The sequence below is a fragment of the Lutjanus erythropterus genome, chromosome 7 (genome assembly GCF_056507025.1).
Source record: "Lutjanus erythropterus isolate fLutEry1 chromosome 7, fLutEry1.hap2, whole genome shotgun sequence".
Classification (NCBI taxonomy): domain Eukaryota; kingdom Metazoa; phylum Chordata; class Actinopteri; order Lutjaniformes; family Lutjanidae; genus Lutjanus; species Lutjanus erythropterus.
The window spans coordinates 6,576,338-6,588,989 of NC_139323.1; the positions used below are offsets into that span (position 1 = coordinate 6,576,338).

Below are 12,652 nucleotides of genomic sequence, written 5' to 3' on the forward strand. Positions count from 1 at the left end.
TGCAATTTCGTCCAGTCACAGCAACTTCTTCCGCAACCATTGTAGCTTCCTGCTATAAGTTCCACCAATCATGGCAGTCCTGTATGCATGTTTTTGTACTGTTCTGACTGAGTTTCAGCTCCAAAAATATTTTGCGTCTTTGTGGAAAAACTCCCAATGTCACTTCTTCATTTACAAATAAAGCCTTTTTTGTTAGAATTTTTGTAATTATGAACCTTCCTGGTAAAGTTATCTAGAACATTTAAAACAGAGTGTGCTTTTATTCTCTCTGGAATAAGTTGCCTTTGACTTTTAATGAATTATATGCGAAGAAATAAAAAAAGGAACAATTTTCTTACTTCCATAATTTCATCGAAAAAAAAAAACCCCTAAAGAAATCACAACATATGTCACATTTTCTTGAGAAAAGCTAATGTGACATTAGGTATTTTAGGCCTCAACAATGCCCCAGAAAGCAGGGGCGTTACTAGAAGGGGAGCATGAGGGGACACTGGCCCCCCTGAAATCTTACTGGCCACCCTGTTATCCTCAACTATGATTGGTTATCTGTCCAGTGAGAGGCAGAGCCTTAAACCCTAGATTTGCATCGTTTTTTGGGGGTTTTTTTTGTTGTTGTTTTTGTCTTTTTTGTAGGTAGCCAACTTTTAATTTTTACAATGTTAATTTAGCCTACTTACTAAATTAATGGATTATTTTATTAATAAATCATAAAAATAAAAGTATCTTCCATGGTGGAGTGTGGAGGATGAATTTAGAAGGACTTTAAGAATGAAGTATGGAAGGTTCCCATTACATTTGTATGGTGTCACTCTGTTGTGCTGTGATTAGCAGGAGTATTTAACTTTGAAATACAAATTTTAAACACTGGAATAAGAAATTGTAAGATACTGTAATGTTAGTTATCAAAGGAGATATAAGAAATGGTACATTAATATGTGCATGCCTGTGCATAACTCAGTGCCCCACTTGGACCACAACTGCAAAAAAGTCCACGAAATCCTGGAGAAACTATATAATAAGTATTTGTTAATTAATGATTTGACTAATCATTACAGATAGATATTTGTTAATGGTTAAAAATGACTTTGTAAAGCATTTATAAACATTATTTGGATGCTATTATAGTTTCAATCGATGATTATAATACCTTACACACTTATATACATTATTTGTGTACATTACACACATGAATGTATCTTAGTGACAGAAGTATTTTAACCCAATGCAAGTACATTGTGTGCCCAGATTTTGAAACCACACACAAATTTGAGATTATACTTAAAAAAGCGCATGAAAAATGACAAAAACTGCAATTTATGCAACAAAAGAAACTATTTATTTGGGATACACATTGCCAGTACAAATTAAGAGACCATAAAACCTACACCTTTCAGCTATTTTTCTCCACAGAAAACAGGTTTTGAATTGGAATTAAAAAGACAATAGTTTTTCCATTTGATACCTTTTTACATACGCAGAGATCTTAAAAGTTAAAACCTGTCAAGAAAAAGGCTCCACGATTTCACTCTGAAATCCTTATAAAAAAGAAGTTAACATTCAAAACACTGCAGTACGTTATTTTTATTGAAGAACAAAAAGACATGCAACAAATAAAACATTTTATGTTTTACAAATTGTTCATTTTTCTTTTCATGTCTCTTCTCCTTTTATATTCAAAAACTAAAAAGCATCATTACATGAAGCTTCGATAATATTTGACAGGCAATGTGAAAAGTAGAGTTAAGCCTTTTTTTCTTTTTTCAGGGGTGCAAAGACAATCCTTGTGTGTTGCCTTGCGTGGCCGGTGCTGTCAGTTCACTCCAATGACTTCAGACTGAGGCAGGTTCTGTGTGTCGGCGCTCGCCGGCCCCTCGACTGTAACACTGAGCAGGTGAGTCGAGGAGGAGCTGCTCTGTCTCAATGATCCAAATGACTTTTGTTTGTTTGGTGTAATCACGCCGTGGTTAACCTGCAGACAGCAGCTCTGATTTCATACATGTGTAATAAATACAAACACACTGACAACTCTTCAAAAGGACCTGCGGTTTTCAGGCTGTACTGGGGTTGAATTTTGTCTCCTGTGAGGGTTCGGTTGAGCTAAAAACAAAGCCGGAGGGCGATGTTAACGCTAACTTTTCACGTCACCTTCATTCGGACAGCAGCCATCTTGGATGCAGGCTCGTTCAGGTGGTCTGAGTACAAAATAATTACAAGGATTTCACCTTAAATCCAGCAGGAGCTCCGTCAGGCTGTGTTAAAATGGCTGCTGTCCAAATTCAAAGATGCAAACAAAGAGTAAAGGTGCATATCTACATACTGTATATAGAGCATTCTTGGGCTAATTCACATATAATGGTAGCATAAAAAAAAGAGACAAGCAAAATAATATCAAATGAAAACAAAAAATGAGATATTCACAAAATGGAGACATAAAAATATATCCAAACATTATCTGGATTTGTGTGCCATCAGGGTTATTTGTTTCCACTTTAATTTATATAAACACGACTGTATTCCAACTGCATTTTTTTTGGCTTTGAATACAGAGCACTAGCGCTTTATGTGATGCTGGCTAGTACCGTAGATAAAATCCTACGAAAAACAGGAAAAAAAAGAAAAAACGTCAATAAAGCTGAACCCAATGTAGAGGATAAAAAGTCTGCCATTTTTTTGGTATCAAAGTATGTAAATGCTGATATCTCATGAGGACTATTGTAATCATGTATACATGTTAGACCACATACTATACTGTACATACAATAAATCTAATTTCACATTTTGGATTGGTTTGTGGTGATGGATGTAGTGTCGTTTTTAAAACCAAACAAAAAGTGGGTGACTTTTGAATACTGAAAATACAAACACTGGAGTATGTGATCAGAGAACAGGGGTTACAGGATGAGTAACCTCAAGTTTTTCCTGCACATTATGGAGATACATTTTTCCCACAATCCTGAGCGTGTGATAGCATATTTAGCGCACAGAAACTGAGTTTTAGTATAACATGCAGAGAAGTTCTTCTCATGTAAAGAATAATCTATTTGAGAAAACACAAAAATCTATTCGGTAACACTTTATAATGACCATTGTTAATAAATGTTAAATTGACAGTTAATTAAACTTTGGTTAAAAAGTTGTTTCACTGTTAAAGAATGAAATGATAATTAATTAGAAATGCTATAATTTGTTATCATTAGTTTGTGTGATTTAAATTAGTTTATAAATTCTATCATTGCACACATTTTAACATTTTACTATACAAGTATTTGTTAATGATAACTGGGGCTGCACAATTAATCGCAATCGCAATAAAATCGCAACATGGCCAAGTGCAATATCCAAATCACAGAACCAGAACCAAATCACAATTTTTTGAAAAAGAAAAATGTGTGAGAACACAGAATTACACTGAAGTACTGTAGAAACATGAATGTTTGGACCAAACTGCTGTATTTGGAGTGGAGAATGTGTTGCATGAACCGTTGGCTCCCAACCCGGGGTCCGGGCCCCACTAAAAGGGGGGCGGCTTTAATCACAGGGGGTCCCCAAGGCTTTGCCTGCTCTGAGGCTGTTAAAATTAGATTTGCACATTTACAAAAAAAAATCACATTTTATACAAAACTGCATAAACTGACAAGTTTAGCATCGATATCTGGATTCTTAAAACAGTTTTACCAGTTTTAGCACTTGACTTGTGTATATGAGTTCTTAACCATTTTTAATTGTGATTTCTGGATTCTTAGTCATTTTTGGCATTTATATGTGGTTTCTAAGCCTTTTTTTAGTCTATATGTGGGTTCTCTGCCATTTTTACTGTTGATAAGTGGATTCTTTTCTCTTTTTTTGTGTTCACTCATAAGTAGTAGGGTACTTAGTGGGTCACACTTCTGTGAGTGCTCAAGCTCTGTGGTAATGAATCATTATTGTTCATCTGTTAAGGATGAGTTTGTTTAAGCTTCTCTGTGGGGTTGTTGAAAGACAGAATGTTAAGTTTAGCTAGAAAAGAGACATTTACCAAAGGTAAAAGTTCTGAGATCATAACTGTAATTATAATTTTAATCGATGTTTATTTTTGACAACAAAGCTTTGAAATGAATGATTGTTCTTTTGGTGTGAGCATGTATGTGTGGGCTGGGAGGGCTCAGCTTTTCTTAGATACATGTAGGGGGGCCTCCAAGAAAAAAGCCTGGGAACCACTCATCCAGATATAAACAGTATCTGGATGATTATTGAAGAATTGCAACTGATGCTTATAAAACTGCTTAACAAATAGCTCATATATTCATGAATTGACTGTCTGTTAACCATAAAATAGCTATTAATAAAGTTGAATTAACAATGATCAATTCACCATTCATTGATGATGGTTTAAGTGAAGTGTTTACCGTCTGTTCTGTGTTGAAAATGTCCCATCACAGTCTCAGGATTATGACACAAACACAACTCCATAGATGAACGTGAATTCTGAGAAAAGACATGCAACGTGTTAAATCCCAACAACGTGGAACCTTAAAAATCAGATGTAGAATTTGTGTTTTGGATTTGGTTACCAGCAGTATTTGGCTATCTTGACCTCACTGACACACACTGACTGATGTCTGATAATGTACTGTATGTTACACTCTGCTTCTTCCATATATGACTACTATAGTTACATCTTAAAATTCCCTCTGTACTGTTTTCTCTTTCCTCTTACAAACGTCACCCTTTGAGTTCGACCGGTAGGTGTTATTGTGCTTTAATACATGTTGACTTTGCCGCGATGGCTGCTTATCTTATCGATTTAGTGTTTCGGGTCAGTTTTTCTTTGAATATTGTGAGCGCGCATGACAGAACTTCAACTCTCTTCACTCGTTTTGTTAATTGCTTGCGTAAAAATCATGAATTGTTTGCATTATTGTACTGCATGCGAGCAGAAAACCTGCCACTCTGGCAGTAAAATATAAAACGTCCTTGTCTGCTGTAGAGGTTCTGAATACAAACTATATAAATCGAGGCTGAATACTTGATTATTACCTGACTAATATGACTGGACTAATAATACTTCACAAAAGTAATGGCATGAAAAATGTAAGGACACGACATAAAAATGCAACATTATCAAAATTCACCTCCAGGGTTGAACTTTGGCACTAGAGAAAAAAAACAAAATGTGTGCACACAGTAATAAAGATAATGTCAGGGCATGGTGTGGTGGACAGTAAAATTCCAATAATTATAAAAATTTGTAAAACCGAAGCGTTTGAAATATTTTCTCTGTTGTTATTTCGAATAGAGGTAGTGTGAAAGAATTTACAAGACGTGGGGCTGCTATCTGCTGCTAACTCTGTGCCTACTGTGTGAATATATCATGTAAGAGAAATACAAAGAGGCAACATGGACATCGAGTGGAAACTGTACAAACTGTGAAGTGTGGATATGAGTCCCCTACGCAAGCTGCTAACGGTGCCGCCGTGGTCCAGATAGGAAAAGTGAAATATTTGTCCGTAATGGTGAAAACGCTGTCCCAGACCCCGACTGTGTCCCGCCATGTGACTGCATACAGCGCAGTACTGTACGTCACATCCTGTCCCGATGGAGTTTAAAGTTTTTTTGGGAGATGTGGCTGGAAGGGTGGTGCGGTCGGTGGTGGTGGAGAAGGAGGAGGAGGGGGAGGTGGAGGAGTGGGGGTGGGGGGGTGGAGGATCAGTTGGAGGTGTCAGAGTGAACGCTTCCGGGTCCTTCTGTGGGTGAAGTCACTGATGAGGGGGTCGGAGCATCCTGCCAGCCACCGTTCGCCTGAGAGGAAAAAAAAAAGAAACAGAAGGGGAGGGGGTGTTGGGGGGAGTCTATTACTTTCATATTCATTACTGAGTGCAGCTGGGTCAAACACAGTGAGGTACGACGAATGGAAAGTCCTGAGGGCAAGGTAGTGTATGAGCGCAGCGGGGAATGCTGGGATACTTTGAGCTATTCGCCACACAGTCGTACACAGCCTTGAGCCAAATTGCCTCCTGGATTGGAGGAAAAGCTAAGCTAGCTCAGATGATAATTTCAGAATAAGACTGACATAAAAAAATAAAATCATGTTTTCAACCAAGCAGAAATGTGAGTGAATTACAGCCTGTATCCCATCATACACTGCACACTCAAATTCATATAATGAAGAAACAAAGAAGAAACAAAGTCAAGATGCACAAGATTTCATCTTGAAATAAATGCCTGTCACTTTAAATAATATGAATAATGTATTAATATTAACAGTATGGACTATGTAAGTATTTGATAATGACTGATTTGTAAACCTTTAGGAAATCACTTTGATAAATAATTTACTTCATAACACTTTATTAATGGTTAATAATTTGTTTGAAAACAACCTATGAACATTATTGGATGCTATTACAAAGAAATAACTGATAATAATACCTTGCATACTTATGTTTTCATTACATTGCATTATATTATGTGATGTTATGTTATGCGATATGTGATGTTACAAAGGTTTTTGAGTTAAAATATCTTCATGTTGGGACTTTTCCATGCAAATATTGACGAATTGCTTGCGATTAAATCAGCATATATGTCTTTGCCAACCCATAAAATCTTTTCTGCCCCTGGAAAATGCTTTAGGTTAAAAAACATATGTAACATAACGTAACGTAACATAACGTAACGTAATGTAACGTAACGTAACGTAACGTAACGTAACGTAACGTAACGTAACGTAACGCAACATTTTAAAAACAAATGTGGTGCATCATTAAAGCATTGAATAAAGATATCTAAAGGTGGAATTAGTAATCAATAAACGGTTTTATTTGCGAATGTTCAGAATTTTTACAAATACATCTTTTTTAATTTAAACATACGTCCATCTCTTATCCTTAACTGTGCAGAACAGATCATTAAATTATATGTCTTACCACATTATTTTTAAACAAGGCATATTTTAGGGAGGGCAACCACCACCCTGTGCCACCCCTCTAGATCTGCCCCTGATCTTTTCCTAAACATCGTTCCTATGTTAATTTGTTTGTAAACTATTATATTATTTGGACGCTGTTAAAAGTTGCAGATGATAATAATAATACCTTATGTACTTACATGCATAACATTACGTTATGTAAGTAACAGGGATGTAAATTTTGTGCATCTTCCTTAACGATAGTTGAAAATGCTAACTATCGATTAATTAATGATTATTCAAATACAAAACTAATTCTTAAGCTGTACAAGATTTTTTTTATGAATAAACTAACATTTGAAGAGTCACAGCTGAGCCTTTCTTATCCTCAGGTGTGTATAAACTACAATTTAATTGAATTTCTTTTTAAAATACAAAAATATGAAATTGTGATCATGTTGGTTGAGGTATCGGCTGAAAGAAATCCATATCCCTGATTTTTCTGCATGATTTTTTCCCAAACCTACATAAGTAGTTTTGTTTCTTAAACCTTAAGGGAGTAGTTTTCAACCAAGCAGAAATGGAGTAAATTACAGTCTGCACCCCATCAGTCACCGCAAATTCATATCATGAAAAAAAAAAAACTACACTGAAGAAAAGTCAAGCTTTACAAGATTTTATCTTGAAATAAATGCCTGTCACTGTCACTTTAAATAATATGAATAATATATGTAAATTGTATGAAAAGACTTGTGAAACAAAACAAGTACAATCAACGTCATATGCACTAATTATGACGCTGACAGCAGGAATTAACATACAATAAGAGCTATGGAGGGCTGCTCCAGCTCCACAGACAGGCCTGTTAAAGAGCATTTAGGATATTAATAGTGAATTTAAAGCCATCAGAAAAACTGGAAATGGTCCTCGACAGCCTTTCATTTCAAAGCCTGTTATTTAAGGCAGCAGGCAGCAGTGTGTAATCACAAGTGGAGGGGTCAGACTGTACAGTGTCTGACTTTGGTGACGCTCTGCCTGGTTCAAAATTGTAATTACGGCTGTAATCATCCACAGCATGCATTATGTATCTGCTCAGTCATTATCCAGTCTTTCTGCTGAAGAGAAGATGTTTCCTTCAACTCTCTCATCGTTTGTTCCTCTCTTCATTCAGAAAAAAATCTGTCCTCAGAGGTTTGGAAAAAAAAGGGTTTTTGAGGACACAGGGTGAAGCAGGACAGATATATCGCTCGGCCGATACCTGTCACAGCTGTATCGGTCTATATCGATCTCTGTGTATATGCTGTCCGGTCCGATATGCGATGATATCTTTTTTTTTTTTTTTTTTAAGACTGTTTTTTGGGCTTTTTTTGCTTTTATTTTGGATAGGGACAGCTGAAGATATGACAGGAAAAGGGGTAGAGAGAGGGGAAATGACACGCAGCAAATGGGCCACAGGTGGGAATCGAACCAGCAACCGCTGCAGAGACTAGCAGCCTCAGTACATGGGACGAACACTCTACCAACTGAGCTATGTAGATATCTTTTTTTACAAAACATGATTCAGATTGCTTACTATTTATAAAACTCCAGTGAAAGTTTATTGTCTCAGTGTCCTGATGTCAGGCTCTGGCCTGAGCGATAGAGTTGAAAAACCTATCGCGATAGTCAAGTTTCATATATCGGTATCGATAATTAAAAACATCGCGACTGATGACATGTTGTGTACTTTGATAAAATAAGGATAAAAGGATCAAATAAAATTAGAGTTGGGTGATATAGACAAAATCAAATATCACCATATTTTTGATTTCGATATTGATATTTATCGTCACTGCGACAATATGATTTTTCTCAAGGGGCTATCCTTCAATAAATTAAAAATTTGATATGATTTGATATGAATATGACTGTATGATTTTTGAGAGTCATCAGTAATGTGGATAAAATGACTAAGTGGATTCAGAAACACTTATGCCATATCATGAAATCACAACATCCAAAATTTAAGAAGATATCTAGTCTCATATCACGATACGATATGATATCAATATATTGCCCAATCCTACTGATATACTGATATCAGAATTTTTTTACTCCCCTAATATAGGTTTCTGCATCAGTTGGACTCCTAATACAGGGTATATGTATTTAAAATCTAATGCAGCAGCATTTCAAGTATCTAGCTTCTGTATGGTGATGTATTTCTGTGTGAAAACAGGACAGGCAATAATGGAATACTGTTGGGTGGAATTTGATTGACAAGTGGGCGTGTCATAACCCAGACGTGCCATGCTGTTACTACAGTAGTTAGCTAACTAAACAGTCTTAGCTCTTTGCCGCTAAAAGTTGAAGACTGATTGATGGGTCGATGTCATGATATTATTGGCTGAAATTGGCAACATATTTTGTTTTAAAAGAAAAAAATATGATGGGATTTTGATGTCAGGGTGATTTTTTGTCATTTTTGGGGCTTATATTGTTAAGTATGTGCACAATGTAACTGGGGATGGGATCTAAAAATGTAGCAGGACTGAAGATCTGAGGGCAGCTGGAGTGTTGAGATATTTAGACACAAACTTAAAACGTGCCTCTTCAGTATTCAGTATTGGGAAAGAAAAATGGCATCAGACATCTCTGCTCTTCATCTTAATGTAAGTTTTTTATAGCTCTATCTTATTATTATTGCTTTTAAAATGCTTTTGTTCTACATCATTGTCATCACTTTTATTATTTGTTTTGACTTCTTTTGTGTATCTATAGTTTTGATTTGACTCTACAATGGCCTTCACTTGTTCTGTCTTATTATCAGTTTGTCAGTCATCTGTTGAGCCCTTTGAATTGCACCTGTATGAAAGGTGCTATAGAAATTAAGTACAACTGATTGACTGATAACAGGGTCAAAAAGGCATTTTTAATTTCATTACGCCAATAATAAACAATTAAAAGAACATACATGTAAGGCATCATTTATCTGATTTCTCTGAGACTTTTAAGGCTGAAGTATTGTCATTTTAATAACAACTACAACATCTGGAGCTCCTCTGTTAACCTTTCTTGATTAGTCAGTGAGTTGTTTTGTCCATAAAATGTCAGAAAACAGAGAAAAAATGTTGACAGGTATTTCACAAAACTCAAGTTGACGTCCTCAGATGTCTTGTTTTGCCCACAACCCAAAAATATCCAGTTTACTGTCGTAAAGTAATAAAGAAACTACAAAATATTCACATTTAAGAAGCTGAAATCAGAGAATTTTGACATTTTTCAATTAAAAAATGACTTAAAATGATAATCAATCACTTAATCCTGTCAGCTGATTATAATTTTTTTTTTATTATCAATTAATCTGTCAACCATTTTCTCCATTAATCAAATAGTTGTTTGGTCCATAAAATGTCACAAAATGGTAAAAAATGCTGATCAGTGTCCAAGCTGTTGCCTCAAATGTCTTGTTTTGTCCACAACACATATTCATATTCAGTTTACTGAATTTGGAAATTTTTTTTCTTAAATAAATGACCCAAAAAGATCAAAATGGATGCAGATTAATTTAATAGTCAATCAATAATAGATTAATCATTATAGTTCTAAATGTTTTATCTTTGTTGGTATGTTTATTTGTTTGTCCAAATGTTCCTTCTTTTGTTGTGCACAATTTCACAGAATTTTGACCTTTTTTATCTTAAAAAAATTACTGAAACTGATTAATAATCATGATAGTTTCTGATTAATTTAATAGTTGACAACTAATCAATGAAGTGACCAGTTGTTGTAGCTCTGGTCTGAATCGTGGGATCTAATAGAGGCGATAAAAGGTTGAGAAACCCTGATGACATGCAGCATAAAAGATTAACAAGTCTGACAGAGAATACCATCATTTGTCAAAATTTATCAAACAAAACAGAGGAGCCAGTGAAGAGCCAGAGTTCCTAACTTAGTCGCTGTGGCTACATAAATCACAGGCAAACAGGCTGGCAGACAGATCTCCTGCTTTTACATTATGCATTGCGGGGCTTCTTTACAGGGTATAAAAGTGAATAACACAGCATATTGTGGCAGTGTAAGATGTGGTAGAGCAAGCAGGCGTCCAAGGAGAACCGTATCTGTGAGGTCAAAGGACTGAGAAAGAACAGGGCCTGAATACGTTAGCGGCCTCTCAGGGCTAGCACAGCTGGCTGCGGGATGCGCTCGGAGCAGCCGGGAAGCCCATTTGAATACACATACATGTTTTTATACGGGAGACATTTCATCTGATTATCATATGGCCACTGAGGCACGACGGCGACGACAGCGGAGGAACCCAGCCGTGGCTGTGACCGTCCTCGTCCTCTCTGCGCGGCTCGCTGTCAGGGCCATTAGTGTGGCAGGAACATGATCTGAGCAATGCGCTTGGATTGCTGTCCCAAGTCCACACTCTGCTCTCCTTGTGTCTGTCTTATCGATTTTCCCCTTTACGACACGGCTTGTCGCTGTGAATTTCCCTACTGTTTGCAGCCGCCAGCAAGCAAACCCCCCCTCCTCCTCACAGCCCCCCACCGCCCCCTCCACAACCCCCACTTCTATACCCGAACTCAAAATAAGACAAACACGAGGGGAACGCACCCCTATGGCACATGAGGAGCTGTTTCCTGCGGCGGGAGGTTTTTTATTTTTAGCGGCGTTCTCCACTCGGAGGCCTTAACGGGAGCCTCTGGCCCCTAGGTGTCCAATCACGGGTCAGGTGGTCAGAGGGATTTGAAGTCCAGTGCAGGAGGTGTCACCTGTTTGTGCAGCCCCGCTCACGGCTGACTGTACGTGGCTGCAGGTGCTACGCCGGACCTGATTGGACGTGACAGGCTCAGACGGCGGCCCTGCATGTGTGCGGCCGGCCACGCGCCGCCATACGCCGGGCAGCACGCTGCCCATGGCGCGCGCGATGCAGAAGCAATCAACTAGGTGACCATGGAGCAGAGACAAGTCCTACTAAGTGGCATTCTGAGCCCTATGGCTTTGAAATAATTGGTAGGGAGAGAAAGAAGAAAAAAAAAAGAATCCTTACATTGATGCCCTGCGGACTGTACATCTGGTTGGCTGTGAGTCCTTCACTGTATCCGCCTGTCTGACTGATAACATGGCGAAGGGTATCCACCTGAAACATTCAGAAACAACAAACAAAGCAAGGTCAGAGTCAACACAAGAGACAAGAGAGGAGGATGACAAGACAACAAGAGAGACAACAAGAGTGCACTGCTGCAAGACAACAAGGTCCAATCAAACAAAAGGCAAATTCAGGATAAAAAACTTTTGATTTTTGAGCTGAAATAAAAAACTCTTCACATGTGAACACATTGTGACGAACAGTCTGCCCTTGAGACTGTGAAGAAGCTCTACAGAGGAGCCAGTGTGCTCCTTTTCCCCCCCCCCAGACATTTTGACTTGTCATACAGTATCAGGTATAATTAATAACATTGATGATGACTCTGTTCCATTTAGGGCCAAGTAAGCTAGTGGTTTTCAAAGTGCTGGGCTGGCTCCCCTTGGGGGACGAAGAAGTACTGCAGTGAGGATGTGCATGGCTGGGGTAGAAATATACATTGGAAATGGAAGTTGAAAAGGCTTGTAATATTTAGGTTTTCCAGATAGTGTCACACAGATAAAATAAAGCATACACTAATTGTGTATTTGTGCAACGCTGGTAGACTGAGAAAACATTATTCTGAATAGGCAGTGCTCATACAGTTCTGATGGTTTGCATTACTGCTAGCCTTGCAGTCTCAGTATATTCAGTAA

General features: G+C 37.5%; 1 protein-coding gene across 2 annotated transcripts in view; it reads right to left on the reverse strand.

Annotated features, from left to right (window-relative positions):
• Positions 1-3,703: 3,703 nt before the first annotated feature.
• LOC146323496 (pre-B-cell leukemia transcription factor 1) overlaps positions 3,704-12,652 on the reverse strand; it is a 95,332-nt gene continuing 86,383 nt past the window's right edge. For both annotated transcript variants that reach the window (XM_084722478.1, XM_084722477.1), the window contains 2 exons: positions 11,922-12,011; positions 3,704-5,778 (listed from right to left, as the gene is read on the reverse strand). In XM_084722478.1, the coding sequence (XP_084578604.1) occupies positions 11,965-12,011 (47 nt within the window). In that variant the 3' untranslated portion in view covers positions 3,704-5,778; positions 11,922-11,964. The remainder of the gene's footprint in view (positions 5,779-11,921; positions 12,012-12,652) is intronic.